Genomic DNA, 27,349 nt, shown 5'->3' with positions numbered 1-27,349 from the left:
GGGATTTCATGGATTAGTCTGGCATAAGTATGGTCCTCTCCTTCTGGGATGGGCGGTAAGGCTCGATATATGGCCACTATGTGTCAGTGAGAATCTTAATACTTTGGGCCACCATTTCCCTGATCAGGGATATGCAACAAGGAGCGACACACAGAATTACCAATAATATTTTTTTTTTTTTATAAAATTTTTTATTGGTTTTACAAAGTTTTTAAAGAACGCACATACACTTAAAAAGACAAACATACACGTATAGTTTCAAACATATTTTCATAAACTTCTTTTCTTGGACTTCCCCATACCCCCCCTTTCTGCATCCCAATGTCCATAGTCTCACAGCAACTCCCAATTGTTACTTTCCAACCTCTGTCATCTTAGTCCTCTTTATATTCTAACCTTGTAGCACTGTACCCCTTTGTTTCTGAAAACCATAACCTTTTAACATTCATTAAGTTTATAGTAGTCCTTAAGATAGCTTTTAAATTTCCTCCATTCTTCTTCCACCGTCTCTTTTCGTTGGTCACGGATTCTGCCTGTCATCTCGGCCAATGTCATATAGTCCATCACTTTCATCTGCCATTCTTCCAGAGTGGGTAGATCTTGTGTCTTCCAATACTTTGCGATAAGTATTCTTGCTGCTGTTGTGGCGTACATAAAAAAAGTTCTATCCTTCTTTGACACCAATTGGCCGACGATGCCCAAGAGGAAGGCCTCTGGTTTTTTAGGGAAAGTACATTTGAGTACCTTTTTCATTTCATTATAGATCATTTCCCAGAAGGCCTTAATCTTCGGGCATGTCCACCAAAGGTGGTAGAAGGTACCTTCAGTCTCTTTACATTTCCAACATTTGTTATCGGGCAAATGATAAATTTTTGCCAGCTTGACTGGGGTCATGTACCACCTATAAACCATTTTCATAATGTTTTCCTTTAAGGCATTACATGCCGTAAATTTAATACCGGTGTTCCATAACCAATCCCAGTCAGCTGACATAATGTTATGTCCCACATCCTGTGCCCACTTAATCATGGCCGATTTAACTGTTTCATCCTGTGTACTCCATTTCAGCAACAAATTATACATTCTAGATAAATTCTTAGTATTGAGTTCTAACAGTTCAGAATTACCAATAATATTAGTCCTACTGTGATGGCGATTAAAAGGCCATTCAACTACCCAGATCCTGGGATCCAATACCACATCCGATCCCAGGCAAAGGAGTTTCTTGGCACAATTTGGCCAACTGTGTTTTAAGAGTTCTGTTCATCCTTTCTGTCTTTCTGGAGCTCTGGGGGCGGTAAGCAGCGTGCAGTTTCCATTGTATCTGCACGGCCTGGCACACTCCCTGTACCACTAAGGCGATAAAAGAGAGGTTTATGGAAAAAACGTTATGAAACAATACGTGTTTGTATGTCTTTCTATGTGTTTGTTTGTTTTAAAAAACTTTGTAAAACCAATAAAAAAAACTTTTTTAAAAAAACAAGGCGATAAAAGCTGGCCCATTGTCACTGCCGATACTTCTTGGCAGCGCAAATCGTGGGATGATTTCCATTAAGAGGCGCTTAACAACTTCTCGAGCTGTTTCAGTCCTCGTGGGATACGCTTCGACCCATCCTGTTAACGTATCCACAAAAACCAGCAAATAGCAGTAGCTTCTTGCCCTGGGCATCTCGGTAAAGTCCACAATCAGATTTTCCATTGTTGGGGTGGGACCTATTCCTCCGGCCGCTCTCCCTCCTACAGCACCTAGAGTCTCTAGATCTGGAGGGGCTTTGGTTTCTTCTTGCAATGGGCCAGCCTGAGGAAAAGGTAGGGCTGGTGCTGGTAAGGTTCCAGGTTGTAGAACTGGTGGTGGAAGCTGGTTCCTGGGCAGTGGAGCTGGTGGTAGAGACAAGTTTCTTGGTGATAGAGCATAAGGAGGTGGGAAGATAAAATATTCCTCTGGAGGGTCTTCATTTATTATCTTAGTAGGCACTGGACGCGGGTGGCGCTGTGGGTAAAACCTCAGCGCCTAGGACTTGCCGATCGCATGGTCGGCGGTTCGAATCCCCGCGGCGGGGTGCGCTCCCGCTGCTTGGTCCCAGCGCCTGCCAACCTAGCAGTTCGAAAGCACCCCCGGGTGCAAGTAGATAAATAGGGACCGCTTACTAGCGGAAAGGTAAACGGCGTTTCCGTGTGCTGCGCTGGCTCGACAGAGCAGCTTTGTCACACTGGCCACGTGACCCAGAAGTGTCTGCGGACAGCGCTGGCTCCCAGCCTCTAGAGTGAGATGAGCGCACAACCCTAGAGTCTGTCAAGACTGGCCCATACGGGCAGGGGTACCTTTACCTTTTTAGGCACTGGAGGTTTAGGCTTATCTACATTTCTCCGGGCCTCCTGTTTCACTGCCAGTATCTGGCAGGCTGCTCCCTTGCATTTCTTCATCCATGGAGGATTCTTTATGCACGCATCGTACCACTGGTCGATGTAGGGGAATTGGTCTGGGTGGCCTCCCGGGTCTCTAGTCACTGAGGCCCACACCTGCCTGCACAATTCTACATCAAAACTGCCTTCTGATGGCCATTTAAGAACCTGGTTTGGCCAGTTTAGTTCACAGTGTGTCCTCAGGGTCTCTGAGGTCAGTTTGACACCATATTCCCTGGAGAAGGCTTTCTTGAAATTTTCAATCATGCATCCTAATTGTGTGTTTGCTGCTGAACAGCCCCCTCCCATTATTATGTCCCTTGTGAAGTGCCTTTACCAAACTCTCAAAGATATGCTTGAGGAGATTTCACCCCTCCCATTCCAAGAATCTGCTGATGTTCTCTGCTGATTCTCCAGAGAGGAGGGGGGCGGTTTCTGCTCACTACTTATTCCGCTCCAGCCTCACATCAAAGAAAGACTGAGTGTTAGAGAGAAAGTGTGTTATCTCTGTATAGATAAGGTTGCTGCTAAGAGCAGCTGCAGACACTCAGTGCAGTTCAGCTTCTCCATTTAGCTCTGTATATGTTCTCCGAGTGGTTTATGCTCTGCTGTACTCTGCTGTGCAACGACTGTCTTCGGAGTGAATTTGGTGCTCACAACTCTTGAGTTGTGAGTCCACAGCACTTTGACCTGTTCCTGTGCAGAAGGTGGTCTCTGGAAGTGCTATCCCAGCTCGCCTGGCCCAGTTGGGCTGAAGTGGATGAGTCCAGTTGGTGGCACTGGCTCAAGGGCGATGCTGACAATGCTTCCCTCTGTTCCTGACCAAGTGCGGTCACCCGACTTGGAACTGCGGTACGTAAGAGGTCCACACTCAATGCCCCGGCGCCCTGGTACCGTCAATTCCTTTGGGGTCTTCAATCACTCACATTCATTCACTCTTCACTTCACCACACAGCTAATTCCCACACCCTTTCCTAAGCTCACCCAGGTTCCTCCACAAGGACTATTCCCTTTCCTTGGATGTACTGGTGGGTGGCAGAGGCTGATCAAACCTCTCTTCCCCCTTATGGAGGGTTCCCTATAACCTTAAAAACCCCTTCTTCCAACTTATCCTGCTGGCAGGCAAGGCGCAGTGCAGTGGAGTGCAGTCTCCCACCTTGAAGAAAGTGTCCAATGGCACCTGGGGGAAAGCCGGCGGTCCAGCGACATTCCACCCCACCCGGTGGGCAAGGGCCTGGGGTCCCTGAGGCCCCTCTTGCCTGCTATCCGAGTCACGGCACCAGAATGTTGCGTGGTAACCTGGGAACCTTGTTCTGGGTGAACTCAAAGATCACAGATGCAGCAGTTGGAGAAATAGAAAGTAAGTTTATTGCTGACAGCAATAGGCCCAGTGGAGTCTCTTCTCAAAGACTGGACCCCGATCAACAGTTCCATGAGTTTATCTACCTTTTTTCCAGCTAGCTTTAGGCATTACATATTCATGTACTGGAGCACAATTAAGCCAATAAGCTTAGACATAGCCCTTCCTTATGTCCTTATAAAGATCAGTTCTTTCTTTATGCAATAGCTCATTACATTAGACATTTCCTCATATACTGTGTTATCAGCAAGCAAGCAGGCAAGTAACCCCTGCCTTGTTATCAGACATCCTATGTGGAAAGCACCCAACTTGGATATCCTGTTTCACAGGACATCTGTTCACTATTACCATCTTGTGACTATGATGGATGTTTTCCCTGCAAGCTGCAAATTCAGCTAAATGCATATATGTTTTTGCTAGCACAGCAATAATAAGGCACAATGAAAGACATAGTATTTGGCTTCTTATAATTAGGCACTATAATCTAAGGCACAATTATACACTTATATACTTTCTTTAGGCAGCCTTGCCACAGTGCAACTCAGGGGAGATCATCCCAAGGCTGTGAAATCATGATTATGACAAAATAGATGGGTCTTTACAGAGCAACTAACAAATCACCCACTATGAGGAGATAAAGGCATCAGGGCAGGGGAAGGAGGGGGCTGTCACTTGAAATTAGACTCATACTGCCTGTTGAGGGGCAAGCTGGAGAAAGAATGGGGGGGATATGCTTTTATATTGTTATAGTTCCTGGCTGCTAATTATGAGCCCTGAGCCTCACAAAGGAAGGCGATAAGCCACGAAGGAAGTGGGGCCAGATGCAAATGGGTGGACCCCCACCTGAGCTCTGAGTTAGGGGGCAGAGACAACAGAGTTTTGAGCTCTAGGGATTTCAGTTTGCTGTGGCGGAAAAGGGTTCAGTCTGTAAGTGGCAAGCTGGAGGGAGAGGATCAGAGCCATGGCTGGGGCCTTGCTAGAATCCAAGGCAGCTGTGGTCAGGGGAGAAGGAAGAACCTATTGGGGTGGGATTGCTGTGAGCCCCTCCATTGTAGGCTCAGGCTGTAGAGATGTGTAAGGAAACCATGTGTCCTAAAGACACCACAGTCTCCGCTGGGCCTCATTTCCAAAGGAAGCACAAACTCTGGGTAGGTGCCTGGACCCCTGCAAACTTGCCCCACTCAGAGATTGGGGTGGAGTGTATCAATACAGTTGGCTAATTCCTATTTGGATCAGGAGGAAGAGGATGGGTCTCATTGGCTACAAGGGGGCGGGGAGACTTGGACTCTTGTCCAGAAGGAAGGTCCTTTTTGAAACTGAGGTTGAGGGTATGTTCTATCATATATGGTGGACTTGTAAAAGGGTAAAAGAGTACTGGGAAATAATTTATAATGAATTGAAAAAAATGTTTAAAAGTGCTTTTCAAAAAACCCGAAACCAGAGCCCTTTTTGTTGGGGATAATTCAGACGGAAATTCCCAGGTGTCAAAAAAGGTTATTTATGTCTGCCACCACTGCGGCCCGTGTTTTGTCAGCCCAAAAATGGAAAATGAGTGAGGTCCCAACCAAAGATGAATGGCAACTTAAGCTGACGGAATATGCTCAGCTTTCAGATTTAACATATAGAATAAGAGAACAAGCAGAACATACGTTTAGAGAATGTCAGGGAACTGCCATCAGAACAGGGGCGGGAAACAGAAGGGCAGTTCTGTTACAGGGAGCCTCCGAAAATCTTGCGAAGCAGTTCCTCTTCCGGTGATGAGGAAAACCCCACTTCCAGTGGGGAAGAGGGGAAAGGACCAGAGGATGCTGGTGAGAGCCTCAGCACCGCTCCTGGCAAAGCCGGCCAGGAGGGAAGCACGCCCCTTCCGTCGCCCACCCTGTGCAGAAGTCTAAAGCGCCAAGAGGGAAGGAAAAGGCTGAGCGTAACGAGGCTTTTATGCTGGGGAGGTGCAGGAAACAGGCACTCCCGGATTCTGCTAGCGACTGAGGCAGACTTGAACTTTGGGGTTCTGCACTGTAAATAGTTTTTGAACCTAATAAAACCTGTAAAAGACAGGTCAGAGTCCTGCCCGGTTACTCGTGAGCAAACACCTTTGCTATCTGACAGAGAAGGTTGAAAAATGTTATTGAATGTATGGGGGGAAATTGTGTACACTTGCAGGGATTTCTGGTATGGAAAATGAACCATGGAAAGTGAAGGGAAATCATTTATATTTTAAGATTGTTTACAGGAATATTCTAAAATGTAAAAAAGAAAATTTACCGTCTTTTTCGCTCTATAAGACGCACCAGACCACAAGGCACACCTAGTTTTTGGAGGAAGAAAACAAGAAAAAAAATATTCTGAATCTCAGAAGCCAGAACAGCAAGAGGGATCACTGCGCAGTGAAAGCAGCAATCCCTCTTGCTGTTCTGGCTTCTGGGATAGCTGTGCAGCCTGCATTCGCTCCATATGACGCAAACACATTTCCCCTTACTTTTTAGGAGGGAAAAAGTGAGTCTTATAGAGCAAAAAATACGGTAATTGAAAAATATACCCCCCAAAAAGTGAGTCAAATTTTATGAGGCTCTCCATCAGGGCTTTAAGAACTAACATTCAGTCCTGACAGTCTGACTGGATCCATCGTTGCTTTAAGGCTCAGCTCAGGCTTCTCTGGGGAGATTCAGAGCACAGCGTCTCCAACATAGATGTGCAAATGAAGCTACGTCAGGCTAGGATAACTGCCAATCTGCCAAATGAAAGAGCAATGGAAACCTCAAGCGACACCCAGAAAACGAAGTAATAAAAAGCAACCAACGAAAAGCTCCCATCCTCTGAGCATGGACAGAGGGGAACTTGCAGGAAGGAATTCTCCACATCCTGGTATCCCGAGGGAGCAGCAAAGTTTAATCAATGAGACCTGCAGGCAGAGAGAAAAGAGAGACAAGCCCATCACTGTGGGGAGCGAAGGGGGGGGGATGAATCCCTGGCAGGATTTGGGGGACACTCAAATAGAGTGACCAGCAGGCCTTCTGAACTACAGTTCCCATTGTGCCCTCTAAGCATTGGCCATGCTGGCTGGGGGTGGTGGGAGTTGGAGTCCGCAGGGCCTGGAGGTTATGGGTCGGGCAGGGGAGGCTCTGAGAAGGGAGTCTTGGCTGGCTTAGGCAGTGGGAAAGGTTCCAAAGAGAGGTGGGGAATCCCAGGACTCTGGCCCAGGAGGTGGCCCCCAGGACTCTCTCTCTTTGGCCCCTAAGACTCCTCCTGACCCTGCTTTGCGCCCTCCTCAAGTGTTTCCACCTGGGATGCTCCTTGAACTCTGAGGATGCTTTTTGCTTGCCTGGATGAAAAAGAAGGAGAAGGAGAAGAAGGAGAAGAAGAGGAGGAGGAGGAGGAGTTTGGATTTGATATCCCGCCTTTCACTCCCCTTCAGGAGTCTCAAAGCGGCTCACATTCTCCTTTCCCTTCCTCCCCCACAACAAACACTCTGTGAGGTGAGTGAGGCTGAGAGACTTCAAAGAAGTGTGACTGGCCCAAGGTCACCCAGCAGCTGCATGTGGAGGAGCGGAGACGCGAACCAAGTTCCCCAGATTACGAGTCCACCGCTCTGAACCACTACACCACTGAAGAATGGAGAGGGGTAGAAAGTAGTCTATTCTGGAAAGGGGATATTTGCATGCGTTGCTCCACCCACTTTGGGGTTAAAAGGGTTCCCCACCCTTGGGCTACGTGTCTTGGGAAGTGGGCAGGGGAACAAAGCCCTGGTCTCCTCACTTGGCCCCTGAAAGTGAGCTTTGCCTGACAGCCTCCCAGGTGGGGAATTCTCCTGCAGACCCACTTCCAGGAGATGAAATTCGAGCGTGTGCATATGGGGGCGGGAATTAAAACCAGAACCATCCCTCATCCCCGGCTGTATGAAAAACAAGGAAGGGGGACATCCTAAGCAGCCGGGAGAAGGGGAGGGGGGAAGGGGGAGGTGGAGGGTGGAGGAGGAGGGATGAACGTTACCTGCAGGCTGGGGAACAGCTCTCCCTGGGAGGGAAAAAAGAGAACAGCAATACTTGGTCAGCATCAAATATCAACTGGAATATATCTCCTGAGAACCCCACAGCTCCCAAGATCAAGATAATGCAATCAAGGCACAACTAAGAACTGTTTCCCCACTCCCTCTGCAGAACAGAATATGAGGGGTTAAAGATAATTATTCGTTAAATGGAAACATTTCTTTCCCAACACAGAAAGGATGTTTTGCAATCTACTCTTCTCCCCATCCCCCAATGCCCCCCACAAACCGCTCCTCATTCCTTAGGCTGCATTTCTTAGCCTTGCCCAGTTATTAATTAATGCATGCAAAGTAATTCATGCAAATGAGGATGAGGTCCAAGTGAGATGATGGGATCCTGGCTGTGGGTGTCTTAAAGGCCCTTTGCTCTCTGTGGCGAGAGAGCCTTGCTCTTGCTGCTTTGAGCAGAGTTTTGATCAGGAGAAGACGAAGAAGAACTGGATTTGATTCCCGCTTTATCACTCCCCTTCAGGAGTCTCAAAGCGGCTAACATTCTCCTTTCCCTTCCTCCCCCACAACAAACACTCTGTGAGGTGAGTGGGGCTGAGAGACTTCAGAGAAGTGTGACTGGCCCAAGGTCACCCAGCAGCTGCATGTGGAGGAGCAGGGAATAGAACCAAGTTCACTAGATTACAAGTTCACCGCTCTTAACCACTACACCACACTGGCACTTCAGGGAAGACAGGAAGACCTTAGAAGAACAGCCCTGAAAGTACAAAGGCTTCTAAATCCAGAAGAAGAGCTGTGTTTCTCCACAGTGTAAAAAAGATAGAAAGAGTCTCAGGTAAGAAACAGAGATCCTGCAGGTGATTCTGGCCAGAGATCAGTTTGGACTAAATTCTGAGACACCAAGAGGGACCTCCTAGGAGTGGAGAAGGCACAAAACCCTCTCCAGAGCCTCTGCCTAAGAAGAGGAGGGGAGCCTGGAGCCCAGTCCAGCCCCACACCCCACCCTCCCTCTCCCCCTGGCACCCCACCCTCACCTTTCTTGTTCTTCAGGTAAAGGGCGAGTCCAGTGGCCCCAAAGACCAGCCCCAGCACAATCCCCACAATCCCCGTCCACATCTTGCTCCTGGCAGAGTCCGACTGTGGCTCTGAAGGAAGAAAAAGCCATGAGTGAGGAAAGGCAGGCCTGGGATCAGGCCCCTGAGGGGGGTGCAACCCATCTAGCCCCCCAGGAATGCCCCCCACTTCTTTGGGCAGTAGGTGGGTCAGGGCTGGGAAGGCGTCCTACCCCATTTCACCGTGACGGGGCCTTCGAAGCTGGCGTGCTCCACCTGGCAGGTGTAGACGTCTCCACGCTCTGGCTTTGTCTCCAGCATCACCTCAATATGGAAGGTCCAGTCCCCGTTCCGGATGAGGTCCGTGGTCCACACTTTGGGCTCCTCCTTCCCGTTCCTGAACCACTTGATCTCGATCCCCGCAGGGAAGAAGCGGTTCACGGTGCAAATCAGCAGAGTGTTGTGTGGTGAAGATTCAACGTTGTCTGTGGGGGTGATCTTCACCTTGGGCTGGACTGTGGGAGGGAGGCAAGGGAGATGTGGAAGGAAGGTCAGAGATTTAGGCAGGGAGGGACCTGGAGGCCTCAAGGGAGGGAGGAGAGGGGAAGGAGGGCAGCTCAGGGCCGTAGTTGGGGGGGGGTGCTAGTCAGGGTCTCAGCCCCGGGTGAAGCTTCTAGGGTAATTTCGAGAATATATTGACTCTTCCTGGAATGGGAAGTTAAGGAGGAGGAGGTTAAGGCAACAATGATTAGATGGGCAGCTTTGGAGAACAAATATTAAATTTACAGCGTGTTATAACATCAAAGAAAATATGTTAAAGATGCAGCACAGATGGTACCTCACCCCCCTCAAGACTATCGAAGATGTATAAAAATTTAGTGAATACTTGTTGGAGGTGTGGTGGGAATAATGACGACATGTATCATATGTGGTAGACATGTAAGAAGATCAAAGTGTTCTGGGGCTTAATTTACGAGGAGTTGAAAAAAATGTTTGGAATAACTTTTTTTAAAAGACCAGAGGCATTTCTGTCAAGCATTGTTGGCTTAACAAAAATGCCTCTGGTCAGAAATGCCAGAAGGCCTTTAGGGAGGTGTTCTTATATGCAACGGCTGCAACTCGGACTTTGGTGGCAAAGGGGTGGAAGGAACAAGAAGCCCCGACAATAACGGACTGGCATGACAAGCTACAAGAATTTGCCGAAACGGCGCAGTTAACAAATACCCTGAGAGGCAATTCAAAACAAAAATTTATGGAAAAGTGGAATAGATATAAAACATATGTTCAAAAATGCAGTAAAGGTTCGCTATCTATGCTAGCATTTGACTGACATTGGAGTGAGACTGAGTTGAGAAATAAGACTAAGAGCACATATTGATATAGGAATGTATTAGATAATATGTAAAGAAGTATACAATAATAAGAGTACATTCATTTGTAAAAAAGGAATATACAATGGGATAGACAGGAAGTCTAGTGTGTTGGTATGTATATGATTTTGGTGGGGATGGGTTGTTTTTTCTCTTTGGTCTTTCTTTTGTTTCATTTTCTTTCTAGGTATATAAAATTTGTATATAATTTTTGTATACACGTTGGAAATTGTATTACAGTAAGTCCTGTAATGTAATATGACAACGTTTACCGATGTAATATAAGAATGTTAACAAATAAATAAAATGCAAATTCAAAAAAAATAATCATAATATTTCTTAGAATTCCTCAAATGATCTACTACTCTCTGAGGAGATCTGCTTAAGGTTGAATGAAAGCCAGATACACAAACAGACAATGTTACTATTTGGAGAGACTCTCTCTTCTCCAGCATCTTCCTTTTTATGCCCTTTGTGTGTGTGTCTTTGCCCGGGTGACAGAAAGCTGAGTTTGGGCCCCCCGGGACAGTCAGGCCATCCTACACTCCCAGCCCCCAACTTCCCACTCCCACCAGTGGGATCTCTGACCCCCCCCCATCTACCCAAAGTCAGCCCAGTTTCCCCAGTGGTCAGGCTGGGCATTCCACAAACTGGGAACTCCTCCTCCCTGGGGGTCCTGGGATGCCCCTCCCCTTCCTAGGACACTTTCCATCCTTCTGTCTCATTTCCTAGTCCTGGGAATCTCAGGAGTTTGTCCTTCCTTTTTTCCTAGCAAACAGGATGATCTTCAGAATTCACTGCACAGGATCCTTTTGATTTAGGGATGATCCCTGGAGAACGGGGGCAGGGCTGGAGGGGAGTCCGGTAGCTGAAAATAGTAATGAGTGGGTGGGAAGGAAATGGACCATGTTTATAATGATTATTATTTAATCCTGAATGTGTGTGATTTTGAGATTGTGGGGTTAATTTCTAACCCCCCCCCCCCGATTTAAACACCCTGATTCCCTGGGAAACCTGGACATATGGCAGCTCTACCTGAATCCATGTCAAGTGTGCAAGAAACAACATGCTAAGGTGTCACAATTGAGTGATGTCCAAATAACATCATATTGTACTTTTAAAATGTTCAGGGTTTCTGCTTGAAATGCGCTCTCTCTCCTCCCCCTGAAAGGCTGCCTATTCCCCCTTGCAGCCCCCCCTCTAATGTAGTCCAGCGTTGGACTGGGTCCCGGGTTCAAATCCCCCCTGGACCCTGAGTCTCCTGGGTGTCCCTGACCAGCCCCCCCTTAGCCTGGCCTCCCTCACAGGGTCGTTGTGGGGGTGGAGAGAGGAGAGGGGGAACCAGAGAGAGCACAGGCAGTAAAGGAAGATTAGGGAAGTTTTTAATGTTTTATGTTCTATTGTGCTTTTTATTCTGTTGGGAGCTGCCCAGAGTGGCTGGGGAAACCCAGCTAGATGGATGGGGTAATAATAATAATAATAAATCATTACTACTATTATTATTGTTGTTGTTATTGTTGTTTGTTATTGTTATTTATTATTATAATAATTTTTATTGTAAATACTGCAATTTTGTGTTGCAAGCCGCCCTGAGACCTACAGGTATAGGGCGGGATGCGAATTTAATTAATAACAAACAAACAAACAAACAGAGAGACACCCTCCAGATTGCAACACATAAAATGGTTTGTGATGCTTCCAGGGACACAGAAACTCTTGTCAGGAGTGGGGCATCAGGAAAGGTCCCTTTATCTCTCTGAAAAGCGGGAGGGCGGGGAGGGGCTTCAAGGGGAGAAAGTCCCGGGTCCACCCCACGCCCCCCCGTTTTGGGTTCTTCCGGGGGCCCCGTTTCCCATCACGCCCCCCTCTCCGATTCCGGACTCACCGCGCCGGGACTGGGAGAAGGGCTCGGCGAGCTCGTAGTTGTGCCGGCAGAAGACATCCACGTTGGACATCATACCCCGCAGGAAGTTCTTGTCCTGGTTCCATCTCTCGACGTCGGGCTCCGCCAGCTCAGCCACAGCCACGAACTTCCCTCGGTCATTGTCGAAGTACATGAGCTCCTGCCGGTCGAAGAAGCCCCTGTATAGGAAGTGGATCCGCTGCGTCCCGTTGAAGAAGTGGCACTCGCCCTTCCTCTGGTACAGGAAATGCTCTGCGGGGGGAGGGGGAGAATGAAATTGGGGGGCTGGAGACTTCCGGTTCCCGGTTGCCTTGAGGGCGCAGCTCCCACGGTCTGTCTCTCTCCCATTCTCTCGTGTCACGTGATCTCATGGCGGGGGGGGGGGGAGCCTGAGCAGAGAGACTCCCCCCCCTTCACCTCCTCCCAAAGGAAAGGGAGAGAGCGATAGCAAAAGGCCGTTGGGGGTGTGTGTGTGGAGGAATCACCTCCAAGGCCCGAGACCCCTCCCACGAGACCCCCCCTCCCGCTGCGGGAGACCCAGTTTCACTTTCGCTTTCCCTGCCACAGAGCAGGAAGCGACGCCTGTCCACGCAGGAGCCCATTTCAGCACCCAGAGGACCCCAAGGCGGGGGGGGGGCGGGGGGGCTGCGAGAGGGGACCTGTCAGAGCAGGGAGCCATTTGCCCCAGTTTTGCTGCCGGCGTCACGGGCCTAGGCAGGGAGGAGCAGCTGCCCCCCCAATCAATAAACATCAATAAAAATACATAGCAATCTGAGGTGTCCCCCCCCCAACAAGTCCTGCACAGCCAACAAAAATCCTGGCTATGCCCATACCTAGGTTAGGAGCAGAAGAAAGGTCCATTTATTTATGCGTTATGTGGAGTCCTTTATAGAGTTAGTAATGTAATTGGTTATGAGATCTCCTGGAAATGATGGGAGGTAAATGGACTAATAATGATGAGGATGATTTTGAGAAGCAGGTGAAGAAGCGCTCAGGGCCAGATTGAGCTGCGCTCCCCCCTCCCCCCCCGCAAAAAAGTCCCCTAGGGCTGCCTGCCATCAGCTGTCCTGCAGGAAGACTATTTAATGTGTGAATATTGTAGTTCTATTAAAATTCAATTGAATGTTATTTGTAAGCTGCTGGGGTAGGATTTTAATCCTGAAAGGTGGAATATAATTAATTGCAAGAAATAAATGCTCTCTCTTTCCCAATCCCAGAAGCCTGAGCTGCTCTTTTCCAGTGGGGGGAGTGTTTCCCCTTCCCTCCTGCCCCTTTGCCCCCCCCCCCTGTCCTGGAAGAAGCAAAGATCCCCCGTGGGGAAGCAAGGATTCTTCAACATCAACTTCCCTGAACTGAACCATGTTCTTCGGATGCCCGATTATCATCTTCCAAAGGAACTACTCTAGTCCTAACTTAAAAGCGGAAAGTATAATGCTGGTGGTCAACAAAAGAGGTTAAAAGATTCTCTCAAGGCAAATCTAACAAAATGTAGTATAAACACCGACAACTGGGAAACACTGTCCTGCGAGCGCTGCAGTTGGAAAACCGCCTTTATCAAAGGTGTCTTGGGCTTTGAAGACAAACCTTCACCTTGATAAACTCCCGCCCGGAAACCTCAGTCCACACTGTGGAAGGACGTGTGGATCCAGAATTGGCCTCCACAGTCACTTATGGACTCCCTGTTAAGCAGTGGCGTAGCGTGGGTTGTCAGCACCCGGGGCAAGGCAAGTAATTTGCGCCCCCTAACCCGTGGATTTGCGCCCCCTAACCCCCCAGATATTGCGCCCGGTGCGGCCGCCCCCCCCGCACCTCCCACGCTAAGCCACTGCTGTTAAGATCATGGAAGACCATCCAGGAGGGATCTTCAAAGGAGCCCCACCGATGGGGGTCCCGCTAAGCGGAGTTTCCTCTTCCTTCTCCCCCCAGTGCAGAATCTTGGCTCACCTGGAGGCGCCTCCACGCCCAGCCCCTCCGAAGCGGAGACCACCAGCGCCCCCATCCCCAGCAGGAGCCCCCCCAAGGCCAAAGGCGCAGCGCCGGAGCCCCCCATCCTCCTCTCTTCTTCGCCCCCAAATGGGACTTTCTCCGCTCAGCCCCGGGGGGAACTCCTGCCCAAGCCCCGCCCACTCCACCTCCCCGCTCCGCGAGCGTCCAATCCGCCTCCGAGCCCAGGCAGCGTCATCGGTCGCCAGGCAGGGAACTCCTGGAAAGAGCATTATCAAGGGCTCTCTCTGCTCTCGCTCGATCTGCAGGTTCCTCTTTGCCTTCGCAGCTGCTTCTGATCTCTCCATTGTTGTTGCGTCGCGGGTGAATCAAGATCTTCCCCAGAAAACCTTGGGGGGGGGGGTATAAAGCTTAACAAGAATCTGTCAGTTCCATCCCAAACTTTACTCTGGCAGCAAAAAGGGGAATTTCAGTCTCAGGCTTGAAAACTGCGAGATGCACTTTTCTTCTGTCACGTTTTAAGCCGCTAAACTTCGTTCCTTCATGTGTCCGGAAAGAGGACGGAAGTTTCAAGGGGGGAATAACTGTCTGCTGAGGGAGGGGGCTCCCCCCTTCGCCCCCCAGCCTGCATCCCCAGGAGACCTGGCAGCCCCCCAATAAGGAGACCCCTCCCCCCAATAAAAGCCCCCTCCAGCCCCCAGCTCCCCTTTGCAAGAAATATCCCTGGTGTCTGAGGAGCCCCATGAAGAAACACACGGGGGGGGGGACAGAGAGGAGCCCCCGCAGCCCCTTCCCTGGAGGAGACCCCTCCCCTCTTGGGCAGATCCAGCCTCCCCCACTCCAAAATGCTGCTCTTTTCGCTCCGTCTCCGGCTGAGGCTCCTGCCTGGGGAAGTCAAAATAAAAAAATCCTTCCAGTAGCACCTTAAAGACCAACTAAGTTAGTTCTTGGTATGAGCTTTCGTGTGCATGCACACTTCTTCAGATACACCTTCAGGTGTATCTGAAGAAGTGTGCATGCACACGAAAGCTCATACCAAGAACTAACTTAGTTGGTCTTTAAGGTGCTACTGGAAGGATTTTTTTATTTTGACTATGGCAGACCAACACGGCTACCTATCTACTGCCTGGGGAAGGTTTACCTGGAGACAGGCTGGTCATCGCCAGGGCGCTTTCTCATTGGCCGAGCTGGCAGGGACTTTCCTGCTCCGCCAAAGCCGCCCCCTGGCCGCCCCCGCCCCACAGCCACTTGGAGGGCGAGCATCCAGGAGGAAGGGGCAAGGGACACTTGGGCTGGAATCGCCCCTCGCCCGCCTCGGCCCAGGAAGAGCTGCAGAGATGGAGCCCAGAGGAGGAAGAGGAGGAGGAGGAGGAAGAGCCCTTTGCTGCCTCTGGGCGACCCTCCTCCTCGCCCCGCCAAGGGGGGCCGGAGCCCTGAAAGGTCAGGGGGCGCAGAGGGAGGGGGAGATGCCTGGGGAGGGGTCCCTGGAGGTGGGTTAGGGGTCCCCGCAAAGAAGCCGCGTGGGGGGATTGGGGGTGAAAGATTGTGCCCCTGGGCGTTGCTTGTGGGCAAAGCTGGAGGGCTACAGGGAGGAGAAGCCCCCTCCCCCCGACAGGTGCAGAATCTGCCCCCGGGAAGACGGAGGGATGGGGGGAGGAAGGGAATTGGACGCCCCCCCCCACGAGAGAGTGCTGGGAGGTGAGTGGAATGGGAGGATGACGGGCAAGGAGGATTTGCTCCCTCAAATAAGGTGGTCTTAAAAAAAATGAGAGTGGAAAACGGGGTGAAAAGAGCATTTCCCCCTACACACACCAACTTAGAAGATCGGAGTCTGTGCCCCTAGCCTTTCCTGTTACAAGGAGAGAAAGGGAAATAAAACAATAATTACTATTCCTCTCTCTGGGCTCGGCTGCCACAGTACCTGCCTGGTCCGGAAGCCCCCAGTGGTTGCCCCCAAAAGGCACCAGCCCCCCACCCCATAGCCCCCGAAGACAGAGTGGTCTCTCTCCTGGCACAAAAGGGGCCAGAACCTGCTCTCTTCGGCTGCCCCCCATATCGCCACTTGCCTGGCAGGGAACCCAGCCGGACGCAAAGGGACCTTCACTCCCCAGAAAACGCGGTTTAGTTTGAGTGAGTGAGTGAACTCCAGAAGGAAGTCGCTTCAGGAAAGGAAAGAGGCGCATGGCCAATGGCTCCATCTGTTTGTCCAACAGAGTTATCTCTTTTAGAAATAAGCCCAAAGCTTTAATTTGTGGCATGAAGCAACTCAAGAGGTGACTGTGGATGATCCACGGTTGAAAGAGGAAATCCATTTGTTACTGGTTTCACTTTGGGGCAAGGAGCAAAGTGGAGATCTTGGCACATGGAGACATGGATTGTTCTCTTGAATGATTATTCCAAATTTCTACCAGAGTCGCCCACTTTCAAGTGCACCCAGGACCACCTTTTGGAAATGAGGGGATTTTAAAACTGACATATGTGTGTGTTTGGGAGCAGATGAAGCCCCCCCCCCATCTACTTAGAGAGCCTTCTTGGTGGTGGCCCCATTCCTAGCAACGGGGCAGGTTCTCGCTCATCCTGCTGCGGGGTCCTAAAGCCTCCCTCTCTCCTTCCCACCCCTGCAGTGGAGGACACCCTGGTGGAGCTGGACTTCTTCCAGGAGAGCTTCCCTTCGGAGAAGAAGTCCGGGGAGTTCCTGCTGGAGTTTGACAACGAGGAGATCCTGCACGTGGACTGGGAGAAGAAGCAGAACGTCTGGAGGCTGCCGGACTTCCAGCGCTTCACCAGCTTCGAGGTGCAGGGAGCCCTGGCCAACATTGCCGTCATGAAGAACAACATGGAGGTGCTCATGAAGCGAAGCAACCGCACCCGTGCCCTGAACGGTAGGACACATGAGGGGGGCAGGGGAGAGAGCTGGGGGGCAGGCAGGGGGTGGTCTCTTGGCTTCTGACCCGGAAGACCCTTCAGGACCCCTTTCTGCCTCCCCAGAGGGAACTCTGCTGGGGGGAGCCAGTCCTTGGCTGACTGAGACAGGCTAAAGGGAAGAGAAGCCTGACGGGAGGGGCAGCACTGCACTCTGTACAAGCTCAGAGGCATTCCCAAACCTGAACACCAAATGCAAAAATACCCACAGCAACTAATGTAGGGCACATGGTGTGGGAGATTTTGCAGTCAAATCTAACAATGCATATTCTTGCTAGTTAGCAGGCGAAGGGGTCAAGTCCACAGAGCTGTACTGGTGATAGAGGGACTCAGACCATAGAAATGTAATTGGTAGAGAGGAATTTGGGTGATGTCATTCCCCACCTCCGCCCAGGGAGGAAGGAGAAAGTACCATATTTTTCGCCCTATAGGACACACTTTTTCCTCTCCAAAAATGAAGGGGAAATCTGGGTGCGTCCTATGGGGCGAATGCAGGCTTTCGCTGAAGCTTGGAGAGCGAGAGGGGTCGGTGCGCACCAACCCCTCTCGCTCTCCAGGCTTCAGGAACACATCTGCAGCCATCCGCCCGGCGCGAGAGGCGCCCTGAAGCAGAGCGCCCCGCCCGCCGGGCAGACATTCACAGCGTGTTGGAGGCCTGCAGGAGTTCCCCGCAGGGCTCCCCACGCTGCGGATAGCAGTCTGCCACCAGGTGCGAGGGGCGCCCTGAAGCAGAGCGCCCCTCGCGCCAGATAGACATTGGCCAGCCCCACAAGCTCGGGGGACAGCAAGGAGGCGCAGCGCCGCCATCCCGCTGTTCCTCGACCTGGTTCAGTTTCCCGACCTGGTTTTGGGGGGGGAAATAAAGGGAAAAAATTTCCTTTATTTCCCCCCCAAAAAACTAGGTGCGTCCTATGGGACAGAGCGTCCTATGGGACGAAAAATACAGTAGTATTTTCATCTCTCTCTACCTTTGAACAATGATGGAAGTAGACAAGCCCCCACTAGCTCCAATTTCAGGCACATGCCTGAAGTTGTTTTTTGCTGTAAATGCAAATATTTTGTCTGTGTTGTTTTAATGCTGCTGGTGCTGAGGATGAACGCTTGACTGTGAGCAAATATATGTTTTGAACTTACTTTTCAGCCTGTAGCCTGTTTCTTTGATAAACTAGAGACACAAAGGGGGAGATCAGCCTAACAGCTAATTGCTATGCTTTCCATTTCTAGACTGCTTCAAATGGGTTTTAATCCCATTTCTTTCTCCATCTCCTTCCTCAGTTGCTCCTTCGGCCAAGGTGTACCCGGAAAATGCCGTGGAACTGGGGGACCCCAACGTCCTCATCTGCTTTGTGGACAGGTTCTCCCCCCCAGTGCTTAACGTCACCTGGCTGAAGAACAACGAGGTGGTCTCCGAGGGCGTGGAGGAGACAGACTTCTACCCCAGCGTGGACAACACTTTCCGCAAGTTCTCCTACCTGCCCTTCGTCCCTGAGCAGGGAGACATCTACGTCTGCCAAGTGGAGCACTGGGGCATCCCAGGGGGAAAGATGGAGAAGATCTGGGGTAAGCACCGGGCAGGATTGGGGCTTTCCTCTGGGACTTGAACTCGGAAACCCAGATTCATGGCTTATAAGAAAGAAGTTCTGAAGCCCTGTCCCCTCTCTCTCCATCCCAGTTTCCAAGGCGCCCTCTCCCATTCCAGAGACGATGGAGAACGTGCTGTGTGCCCTGGGCTTGGCCTTTGGCATCCTGGGCATCATTGCTGGCACCATCCTTTTCTTCAAGGCCATGAGGATGAACGATCGCAGGGGCTTCATGTGAGTCGAACCCGGTTCCCTTCATGGGCTGTGAGATAAATGCAAGGGAAGCCCAAATACACAGCAAAGGGGTGGGCTGGGCCTCATCCTGCCCAGAAGGTGCTCAGCCTCCATACTCCCAGCTCACCAGCTCCCTTCTCCTTCCTTTTCAGATAATGGAGGATTCCTTTCCTGACAGCCTCTTCCTTGAACCCTCTCAGCTCAGCTCCTTTGCCAAGAGTCTCTTCTGCTGGAAGGAGTTGCTTATCCTTAGAAGCTTTTTGGATAATATGTTTAGCTTTTAAGAACAATTATGATAGCCAAACATTCTTAGGCAGTGTGGGAAAATGATTGCTTGTACATAAGAGCATGAGCAGAGTTCTTATTATTGCAGAGTGATTTTACAGCACGAGATATTGCTAAGAGCATGATGAGCACGTGATCACCTCATGCTAGACTAATGATTGGCTCACGTAGCATAACACTCTCTTTGTCTGTGGGCAAAGGCAAGGTTGCATTCTTTTTGATTTGTTACTTTTGAGTACCAGGCAGAACAAACGTTGTGCTGGAGGAGAGAGGATGAATTATTTTCACTGCGCACAATAAACATTGCTGCTGAAGCCAAAGCTTTTTCTTCAAGTCATCTTGGTGTGAGACTGATTTTCTTACTGATGTCGAGCTGGTTCTCGACAAGGCAGACTTACATCACTTTTCTCCCTTTTATGTTTCCCTCTTAGCAAAGAAATTGCTCAGACTGTTTAAGCAAATAGGAAAAGTATATGGTTTACTCACATTAAATGTATTGCCATGTTTCAACATTTACAGCTCCCTCTATGCAGGTTCTGAAACTCCCTGGTGCCTTCACTCCTGGCTGTCTAGTAATCATGCATTTCATAGAATCATAGAATTGTAGAGTAGGAAGGGATCCTAAGGGTCATCTAGTCCAACCCCCTGCAGTGCAGGAATCTCAGCTAAATCATCTCTGACAGAGGGGCTTGTGGTTTGACTGCCGATCTTCCCCCAAGCTCCATGGTTGAGTCAGGATAGTTTTTGTGGGGGCTTCCTGCTTTGCCTCCCCTTGCATCTGCGTGGCTCAAGGAGACCCCCTGCCAACAGAGGGTCAGGCATACTAATTCATATCTCCACCCACTTACCCCAAACCATTCACCTTACTCAGTTCCATGCATTGCACTGCAGGAATACAACCCTCAGGTGTTTCGTTGATCCCAAAGAGGATTCATCCAGCTTGCTGGGGAAGTTTAGCTGCTAAGAGACCCCAAACACCTTTCTTGTCCACATAAAGCAGGGTTGTATCTCTCTGTGTGGAGGAAAATATCCCTTCTTCTTCTGTAAAACTTTCCCAGTGGCTTCTGTGCAGCCTAACTGCTGTTTTTCATACGTGCTCCCATATTTCCAGAAGCAATGAATAAATCTTACAGTTTGTTGATTTGTTTTTAGTGCTGTTTTCTCTGCCTATAAGCTCTGGATATATTTATTATTTCAAAATGAAAAGGTGAACCATTGAGGAAATGGGTAGCATTGCAACCAGAGTGGCTACACTGACTCCTCATGTCTCTAGGCCCAGATTCCAGGAGATGATAAGAGATGAGGAGAGCCAGCGCTGGTGCCTCCCTGCCTTTGCCCTGGTCTGCCTGTCTGTCACCTGCTGGGAACAGGATGCTGGGGCAGGACTCTTCTGGTCTTCAAGGCCTGCTGTGGGTTGTGTGATGCCCCAAACTGTTATCCCACAGGACCCGTGGATTCCCCCTCTGGGGGAAAAGATGAACAGAACAGCCCATCCCCCTGTCCTAAAATGCCTCACCAGATCCAAGCACCTGCTCTTCCTGAGACTGGAGTGTGAGATGTGGTGGAAGAGGGAGGAAATGTGCAGAGACCCCCTCCAAATTCAGGGTGGATGAATGAAGGTCTTCTTCCAGGGGCAACAACACACTAGAGAGGGGTGTGTTTCAGGACATGCAAGGTCAGGATGTGACCCAGTCAGCCTGGCCAAACCTCCATCATGAGTTGACTGTGTTGCCTGGAACATGCCTTAAAAGCCTCAGAGAAGGATTCACGCTTTGCTGGTACCTCCCTGTCTTGCCCCGATTTTTGTGTGCCTCATTAAGATAAATTAATGCAAGGAGTTGTTGAATTCTTTCTCCCCCCCCCCTTGCAAGAGTCTCCAGAAGGTAAATGACACCACCGAGTGGGGTTTGGGAGAGGCGTCCTTCCTGGTGCCAAGCCTTGAGAAGGAACATCACAGAGGCCAACAGACAAGGCCCAGCTTGCTGTGCAATCTCATACCTTCTTCTGGATCTCAAATGGGTGGGACCCAAATTCGGGGGGAGTCAATTAATGCAGAGAGACAGAAGGCAGAGTTTGGCAGAGGGGCAGGGCAGGAGTGCCGCCAGGGCAAGACTTGGGGGCAGAAGGCCAGGGCCCCAGTCGGCAGAAGAAGCAGGAGGCCCCTCAAGGCTGCAGGGCTGACTCTCCACATCTGGACCAGCAAGTGCTGCACTCTAAGGGGTTTGGCAAGAGCAACGCGTTTCCTGCCCAGCAACCGATGACCAGGCAGGGTCGGGACCTGTGATTGGCTCCCATCAAGCCTCCCCTCCAGGAAAGTCCCCAGCAGGACAACACTATAGACCTCTCCACGCCCCCCACGCCCCCCCCAGCAGCAATAGCAACTCTGCTTTACCCCTCCCCCAACCCTGTTTTGTGCTTCAAGGCAGAAGTGGAGATTGTGACATTCAGGTTCCCTCGAAACAGGAACTTTTTAAACAAGCCATCAGTTGGAGGAGCTCTGGCTTTAAGACCCACTTCAAAGAACTACCCGGAGGGGGGGGAGTTAAGAGGCTGTCCTCTCCCCACTGTCAATAATCATCCCATGTAAAATGTGAAATTCAACACTCTTTTTCTGGGCTTAAATGCAAAACTGCAAATGGCAGACTCTTCATGTTCCAACAACAACGTTTGCAAGCTGTGAGCTTGTGGCAGCCTCTGCATTTTGCATTTTGCGTTTTGCATCAAAGAGGAAGGAGGCAATTTCCCCCCAGCACTCTGCCCCCCCCCCACCTATAGTGGGAATTCTCTGCATCTTGTTTTTCTGAAGGAAAAAAATGCTTCAAAAAAGGACCAATCAAATAGGTTGTAAGAATCGGCACAGCCGTGGGGGGAGGGTTGGACAGCTGCCCCCAACTGATAAAATCAATTGAAATACAAAGCAAACTGAGGTTCTGCCTCCTAACAAAAGGCCTCCCCCCCAAAAAAAAAAACCACAATCATGGCTACGCCCAGGGTTGCAGGTTATCTGTACATGAGCTTCCAATCCCATAACTGGATTTGCACATTGGCCCAGTTCCTGGTGGTGGCACAAAAGAGCAGCAACACTTGAGGGCAAAGGCTCAGTTTAAGAGTGGAGGAGTCACTTCCACAGAGAGGGGCCTTGGCTGGAGAGAGAGAGAGAGAGAGAGAGAGAGAGAGAGAGAGAGAGAGGAGGAGGAGAAACTCTGGGTCAAAATCTCTTCGGAATACAGGGATGGGCTGCCAGGGAACAAACTGGGTGTGAGAAACGTGGGTTTTGTGGACCCCCAGAGGCACTGAGGCTGTAAACTTCAGATCTATATTCCACAACGGCTCCCATGGGAGAAAGGGAGAAAGGACTGCTCCACTGTAGCTGCAGCTTCATGTTTTTGCTGCCCTCTCCCCAATGTGAAGGAGAATAACCTCCCTGCAAGCAGGAAACTGGGGCAACGGCTTGGCCTGCAGCCTTTCTCCCTGATGTGCTAGATTTCTCCTTGCAGGCAGTGCCAGTGTAATTTGGGTGTCCATGCAGCTCCTGCCTGAGGCTGGGAAGGAGACCTCTTGGAGGAAGAAAGACCAAGAGGAGGGGGGCAAGGGGGTCCCTGGACAGGAGGGGCAGGATCCAGGCAGTCTGCTCCCTGGGGACAGAAGCAGGACTTCTGGGCTCATAGCACATGTCTCCCTCCCCCACCTCTCCCTCCTTCTGCCCCCTTGTTTCTGGCAGCAGAGGAGACGCTGCAGAAAGGCGCTGGGGGGAGTTTCGCTTCCCCCCACATGGGGTCCTGGAGCACAGCTCAGCATTCAGGGAAATGAAAGAGGGAAGCTGGCCATGATCCAGGAGACGGAGGTTAACCGGGAGCGCAGCAAAACCTCCTCACAGAGAAGTAGCTTCCAGCCCCCCCAAGCACAGCCCCCCCTTCAGCCCAGCAGCAATGGCTTAAGAGGAATTGCCGTTTTAGGGAAGGACCCCCTTGGGAATGGCTGAGCTGAATGGAGTGGGGCTGGGCAAGCCCCAAAGCACCCTCTGCTAGAGGAATAGGGGCTCCTTGGCTCAAGGTGTGTGGGGGGGAGATTTCCTTGGAGAGCAGCCCCCTCCCTCTTGCCTCAGGAGAGCAAAGTGGGTCATCTCTTCCTAAGGCAGGAGGGAGGAGGAAGAGGGGAGAAGGGGCAGAGACCCCTCCAAGTCGTGAAGGCTATGGGGAGAGGGTGGGACTGTGTTTCAGGTCAGCCAAGGCCAGGATGTGGCCCAGTCAGGCTGACCAGACCTCCTTCGTGAGTTGGCTGTGGGGCAAAGACAGGTCTCTTCAACCTTTCCAGACCCCAGACCCCCTTTCAACCCAAACATGCATTTCTCCATCTTTATATCTGCGAGGTTTCAGGGCTCCTGTTTCAGCCCACATGGGATCAGGCTGCGACCCACCAGTGGAAGACCAGGGGCACAGAACATGTCCCCCCAGGGAAGGAGTCACTGCTTTCAGGGGTCTGGATCTGTCTTTTCCCTCCCCTCCCCATTCTGCCCCTATTCTGTGTGTGCCTTGCAGAAATGCCTCCTTCCGAAAATGAATGCAAGTCAAAAGAGTCGTCCAGCTCTTCCTCCCCCTGGCAAGAGGCTCCAGGAGGGACATGACCCCCCCAGAGAGGGGTTTGGGAGAGGCGTCCCTTCTGGGGCCAAGGCTTGTGCAGGGACATCACAAGGACTGGCAGACAAGGCCCAGCCTGCTGTGCAATATTATACCTTGCAGTTGTCACGGTTTCTTTAGAAGGGGAAATGGGGTCTGTTTTGCAGATCCTCTTTCAGCAAAAGAGCAAACATTCTCCTGGATCTCAAGGCAGAAGCAAAGGAGAACCTTCAGCCAAGTCTCGTGTGGGGAGGGGGGCCAGGGGAGCTGCCAGGGCAAGGCTGTGGGGCAGGAGGCCAGCCCCCCCCCCCCCTCAGCAGAAAGAGCTGCAGGTCCTGTGAATGTGAGAGGGCCCTTTTGCCTTGAAATGGGACCGTTTGAAGAAGCAGAGTCTGCCAAGGGCAGTAAGTGTCAAAAGTCTAAAGTTATCCCAGGGGCTTCTAAGTGGGGTTTGGTGGTTTCCTTGGGATGAGCAGAGCAGAGTCAGAGAGGAGAACAAGAAGTGTTGGGTTTGGCAACAGCTGGATCTTCCCTGCCCAGCAACTGATGATCAGGCAGCCTCAGAGCCTGTGATTGGCTCTGGTTGAAGTTCAACGGCAGGAAAGTCCCCAGCCACTTAGCCCACCCAGAAGACAACAGCAAGGTCAACCCTCGCAGCCCCCTCCTTCAGAAATGCCTCAATCACCAGCTCTTCCTGGGGGTAGAGTGATGGGGGGCAGAGAGAGAGCATGCGCAGAGAGACCCCTCCAAATCCAGTGCAGATGGATGGAGGTCTTCTGCCAGGGGATACAACGCACAGGGGAGGACAGGGGTGTGCCGTATTTTAGGTCCGTCAAGGCCAGGATGTGGCCCAGTCAGACTGGCCAGATGTCCATCATGAGCTGGACATGCCCTGCAACCGGCAGGGGAGGATTTGCTGCTTTCTGGTGATATAAGAATTTTATAATAATAATAATAATTTATTATTTATACCCCGCCCATCTGGCTTGGTCTCCCCAGGCACCCTGGGCGGCTTCCAACAAAGTATTAAAATACAGTGGTCTGTTAAACATTAAAAGCTTCCCTAAACAGGGCTGCCTTCAGATGTCTTCTAAAAGTCAGGTAGTTGTTCTTCTCTTTGACATCTGGTGGGAGGGCGTTCAACAGGGCGGGTGCCACTACCAAGAAGGCCCTCTGCCTGGTTCCCTGTAGCTTTGCTTATCACAATGAGGGAACTGCCAGAAGGCCCTCAGCGCTGGACCTCAGCGCCCTGACTGAACAATGGGGATGGAAATGCTCCTTCAGGTATACTAGGCCGAGGCTGTTTAGGGCTTTGAAGGTCAACACCAACACTTTGAACTGTGCCCGGAAATGTACTGGGAGCCAATGTAGGTCTTTCAAAACCGGTGTTATGTGGTCCCGGCGGCCGCTCCCAGTCACCAGTCTGGCTGCTGCATTCTCAATTAGTTGTAGTTTCCGGGTCACCTTCAAAGGTAGCCCCACGTAGAGCGCGTTGCAGTAGTCCAAGCGGGAGATAACCAGAGCATGCACCACTCTGGTGAGACAGTCCACGGGCAGATAGTGTCTCAGCCTGCGTGGAGCTGGTAAACAGCTGCCCTTTTTCCACTATTAAGAAAAGATAGCCACTTATGCAATGCAGTGTAACTAATAAAGGACTTTATTTGGAGCGTTTGAGGTTTTGAAACATAGTTGCACACATGTGTGTTACTTCATATTCTTTTACATGTTACCTTGTGTTCAATGAATATTCCCCACAGGTTATTGTAAGCGTTTACTGCAAATGTTACTTCTTGAGGCAAATGTATCCCAGTTTCAACGGACCTTTGTTTGTTGCTATTGTTACTGTTCCACTGGATAAATGTTAGAGGGTATGAGGAAGCCTTGAGTCAGGGGGAAAGGCGGGGTAAAAAGAAAAAGACTGACTGACAAACAAGCTGCCTGAGGTGGGAAACGGTCCACCCATTTAGACTTGTGAATGGCAGTCCTTAACTGGCCAACCAAAGCTATGGAACTTGACAAAGGACCTGGTTTGGCTCCTTTCCTCCTTGAGATTCTACCCCACGTGCCCAGGATCAGATTTTGGGAAGGGGCGCAGAGAGGCACGCACACTTGCAAATGCAGATAATAGGATTGCAGGCTGTCACTAAACAAAGAGCAACGTTTCTTCTGGATTTCAGTTTGGTGGGATTATAAGTACAGTGGTACCTCTGGTTACATACTTTATTCATTCCGGAGGTCCGTTCTTAACCTGAAACTGTTCTTAACTGAAGCACCACTTTAGCTAATGGGGCCTCCTGTTGCTGCCGCGCCGCCGGAGCACGATTTCTGTTCTCATCCTGGAGCAAAGTTCTTAACCCGAGGTACTATTTCTGGGTTAGCGGAGTTTGTAACCTGAAGCGTATTTAACCAGAGGTACGACTGTATGACTTTTGGGTGAGGGTGTCGTCAGGGTCAGACTTGGGGGAAGGGGCAGAAGGCTTATGGGGCTCCACACAGCAGAAGGACCAGGGCCTTCTCCAAAACTCCTTGTCTCTCTCGGAAGTGGAGCTTATTGGAGTTTCACTGCTCTGCAACCTTACCTCCGGGGGTGCGCACGTTCAAAAAGGAACCTGAAGCATCAGAAGTTTCCACGCAATGCGGGCAGGGGGGGGGGCAAAAGGAGCCCCTCGAGAGACGGGAGATTTCACAAAGGGGCTGGTGGGCAACAGTGGGCAACCCCCTCCCCCTTATATTGCACGAAAGGAAATCGGGAAGGCCATGTTACCGAGGAGGACTCTTCATCGCGCATGAATTCACAAAGATCAAACCACGAATCCTGTTTCCCCGCCGTTTCCCCTTTTGTCTTCCCTTCAATGGGTGGGGATAACGTGAAATAAAACCACATCCATTCAAGACCTCCCCCCCCACACACCTTAGAAAAGCCCAGCCAATCAGGAGTCACCATTTTGACAGCACCCAAACCACGGACCAATCGGAAGCTTCCGTTCTGACAGCCGCTATGACCGTTTAGCCAATGAGAAGTGCTTGGCTCCTGACAGTTGTGAAGCAGCGCCCCCTAAAAAAGGAAAGGGCTATGCAGGTACTGCACCTCTCAAAGCGTTGCTTCTTCAAACGGGGCTCAGCCAAGTTTCACAGCAGAGGATGCCCGCTGGGTTCCAGTGATATTGTGAATTCCAACCTTGCAACCCAGTTGCATCAAATGTAATCCCTAGATTTTCTCTGCGCCTATTCCTCTAGGTGTGGACCTCTAAAAAGTCACATAAAATCACCCGTCATTGACTTTCCTCGTTTTGTGCTTATTCAGATCAGAGGGGGAATGGGTAACAGGAGAAGGCTCAGAGCTTCTACTGGGGTCAGCCATAATCCACAGGAATCATGTCTCCATGAATCTTCCTCTAAGGCCATGATCTGAGATCCCAGGCAAGACAAAGGGGTGCATTTGACTTGACTCAGGGAGCAAGTGTCACAGTGAACACAGGTATGAAAGGTATGTTTGAGTGACTGCGACTCAGATTTCTGCCTGTCACCACACCTCTTTTTCAACATAACGAATGACGGATTTATGATCCGATTGAAATCATAGACCAGCATAAGGTAGAAGCCGCTACAACCATACATAGAACCGTAGAAATAAGGGGCACACATTCTCTTACAGTAGACCAGCACCAGATTAAAAAAAACATAAA

General features: G+C 50.6%; 3 protein-coding genes and 1 pseudogene across 4 annotated transcripts in view; 3 read left to right on the top strand and 1 right to left on the bottom strand.

Moving 5' to 3' along the window:
* LOC310701520 (uncharacterized protein) overlaps window positions 1–27,349 on the top strand; it is a 236,561-nt gene that overhangs the window by 29,268 nt on the left and 179,944 nt on the right. The window lies entirely within an intron of this gene.
* LOC310701885 (uncharacterized protein) overlaps window positions 1–27,349 on the top strand; it is a 211,640-nt gene that overhangs the window by 39,559 nt on the left and 144,732 nt on the right. The window lies entirely within an intron of this gene.
* On the bottom strand, window positions 3,749–14,279 carry LOC310701847 (H-2 class II histocompatibility antigen, E-S beta chain-like; annotated as a pseudogene). The gene is made up of 6 exons (XR_014530082.1): window positions 14,027–14,279; window positions 12,065–12,334; window positions 9,043–9,324; window positions 8,792–8,902; window positions 7,754–7,777; window positions 3,749–6,665 (listed from the first exon to the last, which is right to left on the bottom strand). The product of XR_014530082.1 is annotated as an H-2 class II histocompatibility antigen, E-S beta chain-like (transcript).
* LOC310701897 (mamu class II histocompatibility antigen, DR alpha chain-like) lies at window positions 15,240–20,188 on the top strand. Its single transcript, XM_083493396.1, has 6 exons — window positions 15,240–15,466; window positions 16,651–16,908; window positions 18,224–18,508; window positions 18,621–18,762; window positions 18,915–19,080; window positions 19,440–20,188. Exons 1-5 carry the CDS (start codon window positions 15,364–15,366, stop codon window positions 18,916–18,918), a joined length of 792 nt encoding a protein of 263 aa, XP_083349522.1. The 5' UTR covers window positions 15,240–15,363; the 3' UTR covers window positions 18,919–19,080; window positions 19,440–20,188.

The sequence above is a fragment of the Podarcis liolepis genome, assembly GCF_965112155.1.
Source record: "Podarcis liolepis genome assembly, chromosome: 2".
NCBI lineage: Eukaryota > Metazoa > Chordata > Lepidosauria > Squamata > Lacertidae > Podarcis > Podarcis liolepis.
This window is presented reverse-complemented; position numbering and strand designations above follow the sequence as displayed.